General features: G+C 42.8%; 1 protein-coding gene across 7 annotated transcripts in view; it reads left to right on the top strand.

The window, feature by feature from the left end:
- ARID1B (AT-rich interaction domain 1B) overlaps nt 1-20529 on the top strand; it is a 1953609-nt gene that overhangs the window by 318317 nt on the left and 1614763 nt on the right. For all 7 annotated transcript variants that reach the window (XM_044063533.1, XM_044063501.1, XM_044063506.1 and 4 more), the window contains exon 2: nt 10939-11145. In XM_044063533.1, the coding sequence (XP_043919468.1) occupies nt 10939-11145 (207 nt within the window). The remainder of the gene's footprint in view (nt 1-10938; nt 11146-20529) is intronic.

Below are 20529 nucleotides of genomic sequence, written 5' to 3'. Positions count from 1 at the left end.
ACACCACGGTTACAGGTTTTATTTCCATACCTTGCCTCCTTTCAAAGGCATGCCAGACGTTCCTCCTCCACAAAGAATAGAGGCTCACAAGCAAATTTCTCTGTTACTCCAAATAGGGGCCATTCAGCCAGTCCCTATGCCAGAGGTGGGCCTAGGATTTTATTCTCGCCTGTTCCTAGTACCAAAGAAAGGGAACACGTGGAGACCAATTTTGGACCTATCTATCCTCAACACTTATCTGGACATTCCCAAGTTCAAAATGTTGACGTTACAGCAGCTTTTACCCCTGCTGGGCAAAGATCATTGGATGGTAACTTTAGATCTCAAGGAGGCTTATCTTCATGTTCCTATCAGACTGAGTTGCAGGAAGTATCTGCGTTTTCGAGCTGGGAATTCTCTATCAGTTCTCTGCATTGCCCTTTGGCTTATCTACTGCGCCCAGAGTGTTCACGAAAGTTCTGGCTCCAGTGATAGCTTTCCTCAGGTTAAAAGGAATACAGATTTATCCTTACTTGGACGATTGCCTGATTCTGGCTCAAGGAAAGGACGAACTTCTTCATCATTTACACTATGTGATAGCAGTGCTAAGATGCCTGGGGTATTCTGTGAACGAAATAAAGTCCAGTCTAGTACCCTCTCAGGACATGTGCTTTCTGGGTGTGAGACTGAATACGGCATCCCAGATGGCCTTTTTGACCCCGGACAAGCAAAAGAATCTTTCCCTTTACTTTCATCAGTTGTCTCATCTGTCCAGGCTGACTGCAAGGACAGTCCTTCAAGCCTTGGGGTTCATGGCATCTTGTATTCTGGTGCTTCCCAATGCCAAACTGCATATGAGGAAGCTGCAATGGTATCTCAAAAATGTATGGACACAGCACTGCCAGGATTTGGACACTGTCATTGAAATAATACCTTGCATTCAAAAGGAATTTTTGTGGTGGGCTCAGGAATGTCACCTAAACAAGGGACTCTCTGTGACCCGGCCAGAGGCGAGTCAGATTCTAACGACAGATGCCTCAGACATAGCTTGGGGAGCTCATCTGAATGGAAAGTGGATACAAGACAAGTGGCCTGCCAGACTACAGCATCTACATATCAACTTGAAAGAGATGTTAGCAGTCCAGTTTGCATTAATAGCTTTCAAGGATTTACTTCTTCCAGGGAAGGTGTTGATTCTAACAGACAACACAACTGTCATGTGGTACATCAACAAGCAAGGCGGAACACATTCTTATCCCCTCTGCAGGCAAGCAATGATTTTGTGGGAGACTGCTCTCAGTTTACAGCTAAATCTTCAGGCAAGGTTTCTGCCAGGAGCACAGAACTCCTTAGCAGATGTGTTGAGCAGACAAATTATGGATCCCCACGAGTGGAAATTGGATCCTCATGTATTTCAGAAATTGACAGTGTCATGGGGAACTCCAGACATAGATCTGTTCGCTTCTCCACTAAACCACCAGCTGCCAAAGTTTTGCACAAAAAGGTTTCATCCCACAGCTTGGAAAGTGGATGCTCTTTCTTTCAATTGGAGCAATCTTCATGTGTATGCCTTTCCACCTCTGCCTCTCCTCCCAAAGGTACTACTGAAGGCCAGACAAGACAAGCCATGGATGATTTTGATAGCTCCAGATTGGCCTCGACAGCATTGGTACCCATTACTGAGAAGCCTGGTACTGAAACCTCCATGGCCTTTACCTTCGATTCCACACCTGTTGTCTCAGGAGGACAGTCATTTGCTCAATGTCAAGCTCCACTCTCTGCACCTAACAGCCTGGCATATTCTGTTTTGAGCCGTAGTGGGCCTCCACTTCCACAGCAAGTTTTGAATGTTATTTTGGAAGCTAGAAGGCCTAGTACAAGGAAAGTGTACGCAGATAAATGGAAGAGATTTTTATTTTGGAGTGCAGCAAAGGATTTTGATATTTCCGAGCCTAATTTAAGTGTGGCTCTTCAATATCTTACTGAGTTACTGGACAAAGGTTTGTCCTTCTCTTCTATTAAGGTTCATGCTGCAGCAATTTCAGCTCACTATGATTGTGACCCACCATTGTTTTCTCATCCTTTGTTCAAGCAATTTCTTAGAGGGGCAAAGAATATAAGACCCCCACGAAGAGCTCCTACGCCTGCTTGGGATCTCAATTTTGTGTTGGAGAAACTCACTCTACAACCTTTTGAGCCTGCAGCTACTGCTGAGTTAAAGTTTTTATCATGGAAGACTGCTTTTTTGGTGGCTATTACCTCTGCAAGAAGGGTTTTTGAGTTACAGGCCCTTATGGCGGTTGAGCCTTTCTTAATTTTCCATAAGGATAGGGTATCTTTACGTACTAATCCTTCCTTTATGCCTAAAGTGGTTTCTAGTGTGGCTTTAAACCAAACTATTCATTTGCCTACTTTTTATGCAAACCCCCAAAATAAAGGGGAAAAGATTTTGCACACTTTGGATGTACACAGGCAGTTGCGATATTATTTGAGCAGAACTAAAGGGTTCAGGCAGTCTCAGCAGTTATTTATTTCTTTTGCTTTGAGTTCTCAGGGCAAGCCTGTGTCAAAACAAACTATTTCTAAGTGGATTGGGTTTTGCATTGCTTTCTGTTATTCCCATCATGGCAAGGAAATTCCAGCTGGGATTAGGCCTCATTCCACTAGGGCTACTGCCACTTCGACAGCTTTTTTGAAGGGGGTGGCAACTAAGGATATTTTGGAGGCAGCTACTTGGAGTTCAGTGCATACTTTCTCTAGGCATTATCACCTTCCACTTTACTCTAAATCCAGGGCTGGTTTTGCCACTGCTGTTTTGCAAGGCATTTTGGCAGCTCCTGCTTCCTTATAGTTTAGCCATCCTCCCTTACCTCTGCTTTGGGATTCTACCCAAGTGTAAGGACTGCAGCAATGCGAGATGAAGAACATAGTACAGTTTTGTACCTACCATAAATGTAGATGTTCGAAGATCCACATTGCTGCAGTCCAATTTACCCTCCCTCCTTCCCCTCTTGGAGGCGGTTGTGTGGGTTGGGTTGTAAATAGAGTGTATATTGTATATATTGTACATATTATTAGTGCTAGGATGGTTGGTTGTTGGTTTGCTGTCTTTTGGTTTTAACCTTTATTTCTAGGGTCTTCTGACATCTGGGGCAAGAAAAGACTGAGGATATGACGTCGGTCATGCGCATTTGTACCCTGACGTCCTGATGTCAGTCAAATGTGCCTTGACCGACGTCAGCCTTATACTTTGATAGTCGGGCCGACCGAGGACAGCGGACTACCCAAGTGTAAGGACTGCAGCAATGTGGATCTTCGAACATCTACATTTATGGTAGGTACAAAACTGTACTTTTGGCTGCATAGCAAATCACCTAAGCAACCAGCCAGCTCCTCTTTCACAAGCTGTTATGGGCGTCATTCTGAAGGCCAGGAGGCCCAGCATCAGGAAAGCCTACTCATACAAATGGAAAAGATTTTGCGCCTGGAACCAAGCAAAAGGCCAAAATACCCTAGAGCCGGACATACCTCAGATTCTACAATATTTAACTGAGATGTTACACAAAGGACTTTCTTTTTCATCTATTAAAATCCACGCCTCAGCTATTTCAGCTCACTACAAGGATCCTCCCTTATTTTCATATCCACTTCTAAGGCAGTACCTCAGAGGGGCCAAAAACATTAGGCCTCCCAGGACAGCACCAACACCAACTTGGGACCTCAGCTTTGTTCTGGAAAAACTTACGCTGCCAGCTTTCTCAGCTGATTTAAAGTTTATATCATGGAAGACTGCCCTGCTGCTAACAATTACTTCAGCCAGAAGAGTCTCAGAGCTACAGGCACTAATGGCAGTAGAGCCTTTGCTCATTTTTCATCAAGACGGAGTTTCTCTATGAAATAACCCCTCCTTTATGCCAAAGGTGGTATCCAGTTTGGCTCTAAATCAAACCATCCATTTACCCACCTTCTTCCCAAATCCACAGAACAAAGGAGAAAGACTCCTACACTCCTTGGACATTCACAGGCAACTATGTTACTACTTGGATAAAACTAAGGCTTTCAGAAAATCTGACCAGCTTTTTGTATCCTATGCTACAGCATCACAAGGAAAGGCTATCTCAAAACAGACCATTTCCAAATGGATAGACATTGCATACGTTTTTGCTACACCCATCATGGAAAACCAGTTCCTGCTAGCATAAGGCCCCACTCCACCAGGGCAGCAGCTACATCTACAGCCTTCCTCAGGGGGGTGCCAACCAAGGATATTCTGGAAGCTGCAACTTGGAGTTCAGTACACACCTTCACCAAACACTATCACTTACCGCTTTACTCAGTCTAGAGCTGGCATCACCACTGCAGTTTTGCAGGGCCTTCTAGCCTCCTCTAACCCTGTTTGACTCCACCTCCCATCCTTAGCTTTGGGATTCAACCCAAGTGTGATGACTGCAGCAGGGTAACACGATGAACATAGTACAGTTTTGTACCTACCATAAATGTAGATGTTAGAGTGTATACCCTGCTGCAGTCCAGGTTACCCTCCCTCCATCCCCGCTGACCTAACTAAAGCCTTTCAATACCTTAAAATCTGATGCAACCTCTGTGGTGTATTTGCTTATAGCTGGAGGGATGTTTTGTTTGTGCTAAACTTTATTATTGGTACTATCTACTGACCACCTTTTGGGGGGGCACCGGACATCTGGGGCAAGAAAAACTGAAGAAAATGGTGTCAGATGCCTCTTTTATATACCCCTGGCGCACTGATGTCTGGGAAGAAGCGACAGCAACCAACGCCGGACCAAGACTTTGGAATTCAGGCCGACTGTGGGACTGCCTGACGACAGGATAACCCAAGTGTGATGACTGCAGCAGGGTATACACTCTAACATCTACATTTATGGTAGGTACAAAACTGTACTTTACCATCCCTCAGTAAGCAAGTGATGGATGTCATTTTGGAAGCAAGGAGGCCTAGTACTAGAAAATCCTATGCTGAAAAATGGGAAAGATTTTGTTCCTGGAGCCAAACTCAGGGGATGGGCACAGCAGTGCCCAATTTACCACAGATTCTTCAATACTTAACTGAGATGCTCCACAAGGGCCTTTCCTTTTCTTCCATCAAAATTCATGCCTCGGCCATTTCAGCACATTACAATACCGAGCCACCCCTCTTCTCTCATCCACTGCTGAAGCAATTCCTCAGAGGAGCCAAAAACTTAAGACCACCCAGGAGCGCCCCTACTCCAGCCTGGGACCTTAACTTTGTATTGGACCTCCCTTTGAGCCAGCTGCAAATGCAGAGTTGAAATTCCTTTCTTGGAAAACAGCCTTCCTTCTAGCCATCACTTCAGCAAGAAGGGTGTCTGAATTACAGGCCCTCATGGCAGTTGAGCCTTTCATCATCTTTCATGCAGACAGGGTGTCCCTCAAGATCAATCCCTCCTTTATGCCCAAGGTAGTATCCAGTGTGGCCTTTAATCAGTCCATTAATTTGCCAACCTTCTTTTCTAATCCACAGAACAAAGGGGAACGGATACTGCACTCCTTGGACGTGCACAGAGAACTTGCATTTTACTTGTACAGGACTAAGCCTCTCAGGAAATCTGAACAGCTTCTGGTTGCATTTGCTGCAGGGGCAGAGGGGAAGGCCATTTCAAAGCAAACCATTTGTAAGTGGATGGGCCATTGCATTCATTTCTGCTATAAGCACCATGGAAAACCTACCCCACAGGGGATAAGACAACATTAACAAGGGCTGCATCTACCTCTACAGCCTTTCTCAGAGGTGTCCCTACCAGGGACATCCTAGAAGCTGCTACATGGAGTTCTGTACATACTTTCACCAAGCATTACCAGTTGCCAATTTTTTTCTAAATCCTGAGCTGGCTTTGCCACTGCAGTCTTGCAGGGCCTTGTAGCTAGTCCTAATGCTATCTAATTGCCTCCTCCCATCCTTAGCTTTGGGAATCTACCCAAATGTGATGACTGCAACAGTGAAACACGAAGAACATAGTACAGTTGTGTACACTTACCATAAATGTAGATGTTCGAGTGTATTCACTGTTTTGCAGTCTTGGTTACCCTCCCTCCAGCCCCCTGAGTTCTATTGACTATACCTTTTTATTCTTGTTTTACTATGCTTAAATCTTTTTGGTGTATTTGCTTTTTTGTTGGAGGTGTAACCTTGTATATAATTGCTTCCCATTATGGGGGCACCTGACATTTGGGGCAAGAAAAACTGATGTAATGGTGTTGGCTGCAAAATTTATACCCCTGACTACCTGACGTCATGGAAGATGACCGCAACCGGCACAGGACCCAAGACTTTGATAATCCGGCCGACTGAATGCTACCTGCAAGCAGATAATCCCAAATGTGATGACTGCAACAGTGAATACATTCTAACCTCTACATTTATGGCAAGTGTACACAACTGTACTTTCTGGCTACCCTCCTAGACTACTATGGCGTCTGATTCCCTGCCCCTAGCTTCCTAGAAACCTGACAGATTTTACAAGGTGTCTTATGAATATAAATTCTGGTCTAAATGCCCTTTACCCTCTACCAAGCTGCTTCCCTCCAACAAGGATAGTAGATACACGGAGAGGCTAGGTAAGAAGGTTTATACTGCAGCCACTTTATCCTTCAGGGCTATTAACTACCAGATTTGTATGACTAGGTATGTGTTGGCCGTCCTTTCTTGGGTAATTGCTGATCTCCCTTACTCTTAAGGGGGGAAGGTTCTGTCCTGTCCTAGTTGGTTTCCATCTTTCAAGTTGCCTGCCATTCTGTTTGAAGTTATGATGCTACTGATGCATCCTCCAGGGCTGCTGCATTTGCTTCTGTCATGAGGTGTTACTCCTGGCCTGTTGATGCCAATTCCAAATTGTCGGATGCTCCTTAGGGTAATAATTTTTTTGGTGTTGATGCTGCTGAACTTGAGTCTTTCCAGAGTAAGGGCACAGCCTTGCAGGAATTAAAACCATATATTTTGGTTTCCCCTATTCCAAAGTTTCAGAGGAATTACCCTTCCAAATCTGCTTTTGTTCGCAGGCAGTCTTGTCCTCCACGCAAGGGTGAAAAGGGTTCTAGATGTATGCCTCCTGCTAAGTCTATTAAGACACCTTCTTCCCAGAAACCTCTCTCTTTGCAAGCTGGGTTCTATTTGACAACTTGTGTCCCTTTATCCCTTCATCTTTCCTTGTCCCTTCCAAACAGTTTGAGATTCACTGCAGACTCTTTGGTTTGGTCTGTTGTCCACCAGGGGTATTTCATGGTTTGGAAATTCCTTCCTCCCTTTTTGGGCCTCCCTCAACCTCAGGAACAGCTTCGTTTTTTTCCCAGAGGTGCTTCATTCTCTTTTGGTCCAGGGCACCATTCAGGCCATACTCCTGGCCAAGGTAGGGAGGGGGTTTTACTCCAGAATGTTTCTTGTTCCCAGGAAGGAGGACACATGGAGACCAACTTTGGGTCTTTACCAGCTCAACACCTTTCTTTATGATTCTTTCCTTTCAGATGTTCTCTTCAAACCTTATTTCCTCCTCCTCTTCCTCAGGCCTTTCTGGTCTCTCTGGATCTCAAGGATGCTTACTTTCATATCCCCTATCTATCTCCTTTGTTTGTTTCTTCATTGCATTTTCAGTTCTAGGCTTTACCTTTTCTACTGCCCCAAAGGTCTTCACCAAATGCCTCACTCCTGTAAATGCTTTTTGTAGTTTGAGAGGAGTTCAGATATTTTCTTATCTGGATGACCTTGCTCATTCAAGCTTCCTCCCAGTGGCTCTGCTTCACGATCTCCAGTTAACTATGTTCTTGAGCCTGGGGTTCACCATAAACGTTCAAAAATCAGCTGCGCCGACTCCTCAAAATCATGTTTGGTTGCGGGATCTAGACCATTCCCTTGCTGACATCCCTGCCTGCCCCCAGGCCATATCTTTTATTATCTTTTTCTAGTCTGTTCTTCCTGTGGTCAGTCACAGCCAGTGACTTTCTCAGGGTCCTCTGGTTCATGGTTTCCACTATTTTGATGCTTCCTCTGGCCAGGCTTCATATGAGAAAGCTACAGTGGTACCTTAAGTCAGTATGTCTTCAACATTGCCACCCCTTGGACTTCAGTCTCTTTTCTCCCTTGTCTCAAGTTTGAGCTTTAGTGGTGGATTCATCAACTCACTCTCAGCCTGGGACTGGTTCAAGCTTCAGCCCCAACTCAAAAGCTCGTTTTACAAATGCCTCAGACAGGAGATGGGGGACATCCTTCTCTCAAGGTTTCTGGCCTCTGTATCAAGAGGTCAGACCACATAAATATAAAAGAGATGAGGGCCATGCTTCTAGCTCTTCAGACTTTCATTCCATATTTCATTCCAAGCCCATCAAAATTTTCACAGGGAATAGCACTGTGATGTATGTCAGCAAGCAAGGGGACACAAGGTCTTCTCTTTGCAGACTAGCTCGTAAAGTCTGAGATCTAGCTGTCCATTGTCAAGTGACTCTTCAGGCAGTTCACATTCCCTCTGACCACAGTCTAGTGCCAGACTCTTTCAGCAGGTCCAGCTCACAAATGGATGCTTCACAGAGATGTTCCTGGACATTGTCCATTGGTGGGATATTCCTCGGGTAGATCTTTGCCTCCTGCCTGAAAAGACAACTTCCTGTCCTTCTGTTCCAGAATCTCAAGTTGTCTGGCTTGGAAGGTACACTCCCTGTTCCTTGGAAGAGGATGTTCCTGTATGCCTTCCCTCCCCTTACTCTGCTTCCAAGGGTCTTGCACAAGGTCTGGCAAGCTCCCTGCCCCCCAAAAATCTTGCTAGTGACTCTTGGTCCAAACAGCATTGGTTCTCCCCTTCTGTCTTACTTGGCCAGGGCAGTCGCCACAAGTTATCTCACTGGGTGGACCTTCTTACACACGACAAAGGTGTACCTTTATCCATCCTCACATCCACTCGCCAACTGGCTCTGTGGGTGATGGGGTTTTGATCCCTTTTAGACACCTACTTTCTGAACATGCTTAAGTCTTGCAGGATGCCACCAACTACCAAGAAGTCATGTTTGTCTAAATGGAAAAGTTTTTCTGAAGGGTGCCTCTCTCAAAACCGGGATCCCTTATCTCTGGAGTTTCCTATGGTTGTGTGATTTGTTTGATTTGCTCCATGCTTGGTTGGCATATTCTTCAGTTAAAGTTCCTGTCAGCAGTTTCTGCTTGTCTGCCCTTGGCTCCTCCTGTGACCTCTAGATTTGAGGTGAAACAGTTTCTTAAGGCATCCTTCATATCGGGCCTTCAGGAAGCCAGTTCTGCCGTCATGGGACCTCAGTTTTGTTCTTAAAAAATTGACTGGCTCCTTCAGCTTCCTTACAGCATTGTACTTGGAAGACAGTTTTTTTTTTCATTTGGCCCACATTTCAGCTAAGAGTGTCTGAGCTTCAGGCTCTCATGGCTGTTCCACCTTTTTTTTTTTTTTTTTTTTTTCACACAGAGCGTGCGTCTTTCATACTAATCCTTTTATGCCCAGTGTAGTCAGAGTTGCATCTTAATGAGGCATTTCATTTGCGTGCCTTTTTTCCTTCTCTGCTGTCTGCCAGTGAGAAGGTTCTTCACACCTTGGATTTAAATAGCTTGGATATTTAGATAAAACTATTCTTTTCATGGTAAATGCGTCTCCTCCTCTGTAAAGGTTGATTCTACAAGAGCTTTTACCTCTTCTAGGACTTTTTTCAACGGCATGGATATTAATTCCATCATTGAGCCTGCTACTTGTTCTTAATTTTATAGTGTCACTAAGCACCACAAGTTGAATATTTTTTTTCCAGGTCTAGAGCTGGCTTTGCCAGAGTTGCCCTGCATGGGTTTCTGGAGGGCTGTTTCATGCCTTCCTCTTCTCAGGCTTCCTGCTAAGCTCGTGTACTCTCCCATAGGTTAAGAATACTGCAACAGTGATATGGAAGGTCATAGTACAGCTGTGTAAAATCTTACCATAACAATAGATTTCCTTCTGTTCACTGTTGCAGTATTTGCTCCCTCCATCTGCTTTAGCCTGTTCTTTCTTGCCCTCCTAGCCAAGGGGTTAATCTACCTTTTCTCCTTCTGGATGTACATTTTTTTGTCCCCAAGTATATTCTCTTCTTCCTAGGGCCTTTTCAGTTCGGAATGTGCGCATCTGTGCCTCACCTTTGTGTCTGCGCTTTGAGCAGGAAGCATACTTATGATGTACAGTGACTGTAAGTACTAAAGGCTTTGATATACTGGCCAGCTGTTTGGGCTATCCTTGTCTGGCGATCCCTTCTGTTAAGAATACTGCACTAGTGAAGCACAGGACATCTACTTTTATGGTAAGATTTTATACCACTGTACTTCGTTACACAGTTGTACTTCAAAGCTGAAAACTGTTAGATTTTTCACTTGCTCATCAAGACATTTTAGTTGACTGACTTGATGTTTTAATTGCACTTCCAGCTCATTTATTTGCTTGGACAAATTAATATATTTTTTTATGGGGATTGGATTTGGAATATTTATGATTTTTCTTCCTAGTTGTATTACAAAAAGCCTGAGTGCCTGCAAAGCCTCCAGACCCATAACAGTAAACTCTGTCTTAAAGATGCCAGCCTGATTGCACATGGTCATGTACATGTGTTCTATGAGAGATCTGGGCATCACTTTGCCCTAGCAACAGTTTGCCCATTTTTATTTGTGTTGAACCTGCAAATATGCATAACATGCTTTCCTATTTTTGTCTCTTACCAACTAAATTCAAGTAAGGGACTGGCAAACCATGGGGGTGGGGGTTGTGTGTGATGGTTTATCTGTCCCAGCTAGCACTGGTGTGGCTGCCAGAAGGTGATGGTCCTCAACTCATTCTTCCATGCTGTCAGCTTGACTTCAGTTCTTGTGGATATTTTTTTTGTTTGTTTTTTTTTTTTTTTGTCGTTTCTCATGTTGAATTTACATATTTGTTTTTCCCGTAGGGCAGTCAGATGGAGCCAATGATAAAGAGGCAGCAGGTGTATGGAATGGCCACTTATTCTCAGCAGCAGCAGCCATCAACTCCCCAGTGGCAGCAGGGAACGTATTACCATGGGCAGTCTTATGGGCCACCTACCCCTCAGCGATATTCGATGGGAATACAAGCGTGGAACCATGCTGGCATGGGAGGGATGCAGTTTCCACAGCAGGTAGGTTGCTTGCAAGTAGTGTACTTTTTCAGCTGGTACTTAATTTATAAGTCACAGTAGATCTCGGGAACACTAACCCCCTCCTCCCACTCATTTTTTGGGAAAAATGTCAGAAAAATCACAAGTTTAGAATCCCTGAGCATTAAAAATACATTGGATTTTCATGCAGTTTCATGTTGCAGGCCAAGAGTTCATTCACCAGAACCTGCATTTCTATTATGTTGACAGTTTCCAGTACTGTCAGCCTACCTTCTTGAATTTTCCGTACATAAACTATACTGTCATTTTGCATGCGCATATCGTAATTAACAGTAATGGCTGGGAATTGCACTTAAAATTACGAGAGTAATTCCCAAATTTCATCTAATGAGAAACAATTTTTTGTTTAATCAAGTCATTGTCGCTGCAAATAGTCAAGGTGGGAAGAACTGTTGAAAAACAGAGTTGTGTAATTTTACTGGTTTGAAGAATATTATATAAAAATTAATTATAACGTTGACTGAAAATGACTGGTTTATTATTGTCAGAAGTATGATGAAAGCTGTCATTTAGAGAAGTTAGGTCAGGTGATTGTTTTAAGACCTGCAGCAATAATTTTACAAGTTAGAAGTGGCTTGTGAGAAATCTTTATGGCAGTGACGTGCATTTACAAAGTAGTAAAATTTTTGTTGGAGATGAACATTTTTTCTCACTGCAGCATGTTAATATGTAAAAATGTGTTACTGATTTACAAAGATGTTACAAGTGAGTAATCATGAATATTTTGATTTACGATTATATCTGTCTTATGCTAATGTAATTGCTTCTTAAAGCTTTGGCTTTGTTGTATGCCATTGTGCTGTGCAGTCTTACTCTTACAAGTAGCCTGACTTGACTGAAAATATGCCTACTCCAGTTTTAGCAAACTTGCTTGACCAGCAGAATTTGTGTAAAAAAACTTTTGTATCCTATTCATACATAGACATGGATGTATAGACATGGATGTTTTATCCATCATCTTTAAAGTGGAGGTGTTAACAATATTTCTGGTGGTGGTCTTTGCAAAACACGTGTAGAATATGTGCTTGAAGGTAGTGAAAGATATGTTGAGTCTGAGTGACTGCACAGTCTGATACATGAGCTCCCACGTCTGCAGTGAGACTTTAACCAACGCCTGACACCCTTTACTCCACAAGCTGACTTATTGTGATTGACACATACCTCTCAACCTCTTAATGCAAGAAATCTGGACAAAGCCTTAAGTAATGGGTGGACAAAGGCCCAAAAATAGGGACAGATATTAAATACTGCTCTTATAAACGTAGCTGCTAGAATAACAGGATTTGTGTTACCATGCCTTTTCTGGAGGATATGAAGTCTGAAACTCAAATATATGTCGTCATTTGGTCATTATTTAGTGACATCAATCCTCCATGATTTGCCAGAAAACCACAGATTTTGAGGAACGGACCAAATATCTTCAGGCGAAAATCCTGTACAGTTGAAAGGTATGGATGAATAAGTAAAGTAAAAATATTTAGCAAAATTTAACAAGTGTTACTGCAGTGCAGTATTTAGTTGCTGCATTGAACGTCTTTTCTCCAGACTAGTTCTTGTGTGGGGCATCACTTTTGTGGAGTCTGCATTCCCTCTCTGTGCAGTTATAGGTTTCTGCCGAGTGTTCTGGTTTCCTTCCGCATCCCAAAGATGTACAGCAGATAAGTCGGTGATTCTCCGTATTGCTCACAGGGGTGTGTGTTTTTGTTGTGTTGAGCTGAGTGATGTATACGTAAGTATATGTGCTCTGCAGTGGACAGGCACACCACCCAGGATTGCTTTCTCTCTCTCACATCCACAGGTTACTGGAACAGGCTACAGCTCTCTGACCCTGAAATTGATTAAGCAGGTGATTGGCGACGTCATTTTAAAAAATATATAATGACCAGAAGGTGTTCTCGGTAAAACTTAACTGTGCTTAGTTTTATTTTAATTGCATGAACTAGCTACAAGATCTTTTACAGCTGTGACCTGCAGTCTATAATGATCCATGGAAAAATGGGCAAATGCGTAATGTAAACAATTTAAGCACTGCTTCCAACATTTAAAGTAATGGCATTCTTGAGAGTGCCGTGAAGTTAATGTTCAGTTCCCTCAGTTAACTGTAAAAGAATAGTCTTACTTTCATAAACAGTGGAGAAACAGGTGGCCTTGTGAGTGTAAGGGTTTCTTGTCTGTACCTAGCAGGAGGGTACCTGTTTTTGAGGGCATTGGGTGTGGGAATGGGGGATAATGTATGTGTTTAAGTTTGAACAGAAAAAAGAAACCTGAATGGAAACCAGTTTGGATTTTGACTAAGCAGACAAGTAGTGTGCTCTAGGCTATGCTAAAAGGATGAAACAACATTTTAACAATTGTTTGAAGTGGTGAGTTATATGTAAATGAGCTTAATTAGGTAATGAGCAGGGTGTACGGTAGCTTAGGTAAGAGAACCATTTTCTGATATGCATTACTTGCTTGAATGTTTCATATTCAGTAACAAGGTTTTAGTTAGTGAAGGACTTAATTGACTGCTCTGTCACTTTATGGCAAGAAGGCACTGTAGGGTTAATGGTAAGGCTTACCTATTTGGTGTTTAAGGATCTGCTCAAGGATCTTTCCCCATTTAGTTTATATACAAGCCAGTGCATTTCTTTGTGACGGTCCTAAGCTCGGATAAATGGGGAGGGTTGTGTCAGGAAGGGCATCCGGTGTAAAACCTCTGCCAAATGACTTGTGCGGAGAACATTTCATATTTCTGTACCGGATCGGTCGAGGCTCGGGTTAACTACCAGTACTGTTAGCCAGCAGGGTGCTGGCGGTAATTGGGCTACTGTTGACTGAAGGACAAGAGGAGGGGGAGGCATGCCCGAAGTCAGGAAGAGAGGAGGAAGGTTAGGAGTGTAGTAGTGAGGGTAGGAACTTTGAATGTTGGCAGTATGACTAGTATAGGGAGAGAGCTAGCTGATATGATGGAGAGAAGGAAGGTTGATATATTGTGCGTGCAAGACACCAGATGGAAGGTAAGTAAGGCCAGGTGTATAGGAAGCAGGTTCAGATTGTTCTGTCATGGTGTGGATGGCAGGAGAAATGGGGTAGGGGTTATCCTAAAGGAACAGTATGCCAAGAGTGTTTTGGAGGTGAAGAGAGTGTCTGAGAGTGATGTTTATGAAGCTTGAAATTGATGGTGTAATGATGAATGTTAGTGCATATGCTCCACAAGTTGGGTGTGCGATGGATGAGAAAGAAATTTTGGAGTGAGTTGGATGAAGTGGTGTTGAGTGTACCCAAAGTTGAGACACTAGTGACTGGAGCGGACTTCAATGGGCATGTTGGTGAAGTGAACAGAGGGGATGAGGAAGTGATGGGTAGGTATGGTGTTAAGGAGAGGAATGCAGAAGGTCAGCTGATTGTGGATTTTGCGAAAAGGGTGGACATGGCTGTGGTGAATATGTATTTTAAGAAGAGGGAGGAGCATAGGGTGACGTACAAGAGTGGAGGAAGATGCACGCAGGTGGATTATATCCTATGTAGGAGGGCCAGTCTGAAGGAGATTGGAGATTGTAAAGTGGTGACGGGAAAGTGTAGTTAAGCAGCATAGAATGGTGGTCTGTAGGATGACCGTGATCAAGAAGAGGAGGAGTGTGAAAGCAGTGCCAAGGATTAAATGGTGGAAGTTAAAGGGTGATTGTGAGGTGGAGTTCAGGGAAGAGTTAAGACAGGCACTGGGAGGCAGTGAAGAGTTACCGAATATCTGGGTAACTACAGCAGAGATAGTAAGGGAGACTGCTAGAGAGGTGCTTGGTGTGACATCTGGACAGAGGAAGGAGGACAAGGAGACCTGGGGGTGGAATGAGGAAGTACAGGAGAGTATACAGAAGAAGAGGCTGACAAAGAAGTGGGATTGTCAGAGATGAAGAAAGTAGACACTAGTATAAGGAGATGAGGTGCATGGCAAAGGGAGAGGTGGCGAAGGCCAAGGATAAGGCATATGGAGAGTTGTATGAGAGATTGGACACTAAAGAGGGAGAAAAGGACCTGTACCAATTGGCTAGACAGAGGGACAGAGCTGGGAAAGATGTGCAGCAGGTAAGGGTGATGAAGAATAGTGAGGGAAACATATTCACAAGTGAGGAGAGTGTGTTGAGTAGATGGAAAGAGTACTTTGAAGGGCTGATGAATGAAGAGAATGAGAGTGAGAGAAGGTTGGATGATGTGGGGATAGTGAATCAGGAAGTGAAACAGATTAGCAAGGAGGAAGTAAGGACAGCTATGAAGAGGATGAAGAATGGAAAGGCTGTTGGCCCAGATGACATACCAGTGGAAGCATGGAGGTGCTTAGGAGAAATGGTAGTGGAATTTTTAACCAGATTGTTTAATGAAATTTTGGAAAGTCAGAGGATGCCTGAGGAGTGGAGAAAGTGTCTTGGTACCTATCTTTAAGAATAAGGGTGATGTGCAGAGCTGCCGTAACTACAGGGATAAAATTGATCAGTCACAGCTTGAAGTTATGGGATAGGGTAGTGGAAGCTAGGTTTAAGAAGGGAGGTGATGATTAGTGATCAGCAGTATGGTTTCATGCCAGGAAAGAGCACTACAGATGCAGTGTCTGCTCTGAGAGTGTTGTTGGAGAAATACAGAGAAGGTCAGAAGGAGTTGCATTGTGTTTTTGTGGACTTAGAAAGCATATAACAGGGTGCCTAGAGAAGAGTTGTGGTATTGTAAGAGGAAGTTGGGAGTGGCAGAGAAGTATGCAAGAGTGGCACAGGATATGTACGAGGGTAGTGTGACATTAGTGAGGACTGCGGTGGAAGTGACAGATATGTTTAAGGTGGAGGTGGGATTACATCAAGGATCAGCTCAAAGCCCTTTCTTATTTGCAGTGGTGATGGACAGGTTGACAAATGAGATCAGACAGGAAGCCCTGTGGACTATGATGTTTGCAGATGACATTGTGATATGTAGTGAGAGTAGGGACCAGGTTGAGGAGACCCTGGAGAGGTGGAGATATGCTTTAGAGAGAAGAATGAAGATCAGCAGGACTAAGACCGAATATGTGTGTAAATGAGGGAGGATAGAGGAATGGTGAGGATGCAGAGAATAGAGTTGGCGAAGGTGGATGAGTTTAAGTACTTGGGATCAACAGTTCAGAGGAATGGTGAGTGTGGAAGAGAGGTGATGAAGAGAGTACAGGCAGGATGGAGTGGGTGAAGAAGAGTGTCAGGAGTGATTTTGTGACAGACGGGTACCAGTAAGAGTGAAAGGGAAGGTCTACAAGAGGGTAATGAGACCAGCTATGTTATATGGGTTGGAGACGGTAGCATTGACGAAAAGGCAGGAGTCAGAGCTGGATGTGGCAGAGTTAAAGATGTTAAGATTTGCACTGGGTGTGATGAGGGTGGAAGGATTAGGAATCAGTATATTAGAGGGCCAGCTCAGGTTGGACAGTTTGGAGACAAAGCAAGAGAGGCGAGATTGTGTTGGTTTGTACATGTGCTGAGGAGGGACGCTGGGTATATTGGGAAAAGGATGGAGCTGCCAGGTAAGAGGAAAAAGAGGAAGGCCTAAGATAAGGTTTATGGATGTGGTGAGTGAGGACATGCAGGCGGTTGGTGTGAAAGAGCAAGATGCAGAAGATAGGAAGAAATGGAAAGAGATTATCTGCTGTGGCGACCCCTAATGGGAACAGCCGAAAGGAGGAGGATGATGAGTAAAGTCTGTTAATGCTTTTACAGGTATTTTGGTAGGGGGTGCTGAGAGATCATGATGATTGATTTGATTTCATCACATTGATTCATATAATTTTGGGATATCCTGTTCCCTAGGAAATTTAATATCAGTTTTGATATTTTTCCCCACAGATTTAGTGACTCGACAGAGTTTTGAAACTGTGCTCCGCATATATTGTCAAATCAAGGGAAAGGAGGTCTAAGGGAAAATTTAAGAAAAAAGGGAACAGCAGTGTTCAGATTTCTGAACTGTCCCTATTTTGGAGGAACATTCCTAGTTTCATGCCTGATTTACCCCCTTCACATGATGTACCTGTTTTTTGGAGGCATGTCCCTTTTTTCCCCCCAGAACATCTTTATTAAATTTACACATACGGCAAAGGCTATCTTACATTTATATAAATGAAAAACAAAATATCACTTTAGTTACAGTTTACATCAGACACCATTGAAACAATTGTTGTAAATGTTCTACATTACTTATAAACCATCCAGTCATTATCAGTTTAACATTATATAGCTCATTCAAATCCTGCCTCTTAAACCTTGTACCTGCTCTGCATATATTGTTCCCACTTTTTCCTATGTAGTTTGCTCTTTCCCTTTTCTAAGACTTTCGGCTTTTCCTGGTTATGGGTTGCCACAGCGGAATTCCGGTCCACTCATGACTGACGGATTTTTACAGTGCTGAGTTGCCAGCCTGATGCCCAACCTTCAACGAGGGCACGCCCATTCACACACTCACCTACCTGCATGTCTTTGTCACTCTACTGCGGGGAGAAAAGATCCCAATTCCAGTTGTTTTATCTCCGTTACTGTATTCAATACTTCTAGTAAAGTTGATCTAGACTTTAATTTCCATTTTCTAGTAATTGCTTTTTTGGGTGCCACCATAGTTAGTCTCAGCATGGCTTTTACTATGACTAGGCAATTCCGATTCTGTAGCATAACTCAAAATAATAATCTCCCCAGTCAGTCTAATCTGCTTACCCAGCATCTCCGGCAGAGCAGTCTGCAGGGAATCCCAAAAGTCTGACTGCTCATCACACTTCCAAAAAATGTTCCCAGCTACCTCTTTCTTGGCAGTCACACCTCCAACATTTGCCGTCTACCTGAGGAAAGATTCTTGGGAGTCTAATTTAGGCATAAAAATACCTATGTAAACACTTCCAGGCAAAGATCCTAAATCTTCTAGACTTTGTTGCATATTTGGGAGATAGACATGTATCCCCCCATTGTCTCTCTGTGACTTGGTTTATCCACTCTCTCTTCTCAATCCTTTCTAAGCTCCTCTGATTGATTCTTATAATTATCATGCACTGTTTTATATGCTTTATGAATTCCTTTTCTCCAATAACACACAAGAGGGGGCTGAATTTATCTGTATTCCTGACGACAGTCAACCCTATCTGCAAAATCTCTTGTCTCAATTCTCGTGCTGCTTTGGTTCTTGGAATACTCCCTGCTGTTTTATGAATGTAATACTCTGTATGATTTTGGTTGTTCTCTTTTAAGAGTCTGGATCCAAAATTCCAGTCTTTCCTTATTTCTTGAACTTCCTCCCTGCGTCATCATCATCCCTTTCCACCTTAAATTATAGTTTTTCTGCCTGTGCTATGTATAACCGCCCTAACTGTGTTGCTCTAAAGTACCCCCTCAAATTAGGTAATCCTAGTCCACCTCGTTCTATTGGTAGAATTCGCTTGTCCCACTTGACCCTTATTGTCTTCCCTTCCCAGATAATAAAAAAAAAAGAAGTTGAAGGATTTTTTTTTTAATTGCTGTCCACATCTTCTCCGGTTGATAAAAGTATGCCTGACCTGTGTATGACTAAAAGAACTAAAAACATTCCGTTTAGTCTCTTCCACATATCCTTAGCTGCCACCACAGTCCTTTCTAATCCATACTCCTAAATACTTCATTTTATCATGTCCTCATAAATATGAATGTTGTTGGACCAATTCGTGTGTGGGTACATAATTTACCACAATTGCCTTTGTTTTATCTTCATTAATTTTGTATCCTAAGAAGATTTGAAACCGTCCTAAAATGTTCCACAACACTGTAATGTCCCTGTCTGGCTTTGTCATGTATAAAATATCATCAGCAAATAGAGCCAGCTTTTCCTGACTACCATACCAGTTGTATCCTTGAATCTGAGTCCCTTAGTTTTTCCAATGGTTCTAAATGTAATGCAGACAACAAAGGGGAAAGTGGACAACCCTGCATGGTTCCTCTACTCAAGAAATTATCTGAGAGGACCCCACCCACTTTAATTCGTACCTCCGATCCCTCCTATATTCTTCTAATCAAGCTTATAATTGTATCTGGGAAAGCAAATGCTTCCATTGCCCTGCTCATGAAGTCCCAGTCTACTCTGTCAAATGCTTTCTCTGCATCAAGACCCACCAATAAAAGTGGCACTTCCTTTCATTCTGCTTCCTTCTGGATCATCAATGTTCTGTTAATATTGTCAAATGTTTGCTTCTCCTCCACAAAACCACACTGATCCATATCTATCAATTTTGGTATCACTTTTGCCATTCTTTTAGTCTTTGTAGATATAAACACTTTATAATCATGGTTTAGTATTGAAATGGGGCTGTACAAAGCTGGATCCGATGGATTTTTAAGTATTATTGCTACCACTGCCTTCTTCCCGGATGCTGGTACTTCTCCTCCTCTTAACATACTGTTAAACAAAACCTTCCAGATCTTTCATTTTTTTTTCCCTCCAAACTTCCACAGGAATACCATCCGTTCCTTTGGACTTTCCTGTAGATTGGTTATACATAGCCATTTTTATCTCATCCCTTCCTATCCTAACCGGTAGTAATTGAGCCTCATCTAAATCTCGCTTTGGCATATTTACTTCTTCCATAAACGCTTCCATTTGTACCTTTTCTTGATTTCCATATTTCTCTGCTTTATACAGATTTTCATAAAATTTCCAAAATATTTCTAGTACTTCTACATGGTCTCTTATCTTCCTTGTTATAGGCTCCCTAAGCTTGGCGGCTGCCCTTTCCACTTTTTTTTGTTGCCTGAGTTGTTGTGCTAGAAGTTTTTGTGCTCTAGAATTATCAAAAAAAAAAAAAACAGTTGCTTAACAGCAATCGTTCTAAATTCATGCATCTTATCGAGGTAATCCCATATTTTCTGTTTAGCATTCTGCAGTTGCTCCATTTCTTCTGAGAGATTCCCCCTATTTTGCAATATTTTAACATTTGTCAATCCCTCTAAATAATTCTGGTTACTCTTTAGCCAGATCTCCCTTTTTTATTTCCAACCTAGTTTTAAACTCCACTTTTTAATTTTATCCCACTCCTTGGCTATGTTTTCAGAAGATAAATCTATCTGTAGTAGATCCTGAATTAATTCCACAACCCATTCCTTAAGTTTTCTTTTCAACCTGTAGTTGGGAAAGCCCAAGTGCTTTATTTTCATTTCATTATCTTGTGGTTTTATTTTAGTTATTATTGGCGCATGATCTGAAATAGTTATTGGGTGCATTTCAAGACCGTCAATTAAATGCACATGTTCCTGTGAGATGTAAAATCTATCTAGCCTAGACCAGTTTTTGTATCTCGTGAGTAATATTTGAATTCACTCCGAACTTCTAGTACTGGATTCACATCTT

Source organism: Protopterus annectens, chromosome 1.part0 (genome assembly GCF_019279795.1).
Source record: "Protopterus annectens isolate FY-2018-M chromosome 1.part0, PAN1.0, whole genome shotgun sequence".
Taxonomy (NCBI): Eukaryota; Metazoa; Chordata; order Ceratodontiformes; family Protopteridae; genus Protopterus; species Protopterus annectens.
The sequence above is the reverse complement of the archived record's forward strand: the minus strand, read 5'-3'. Positions and strand labels throughout refer to the sequence as shown.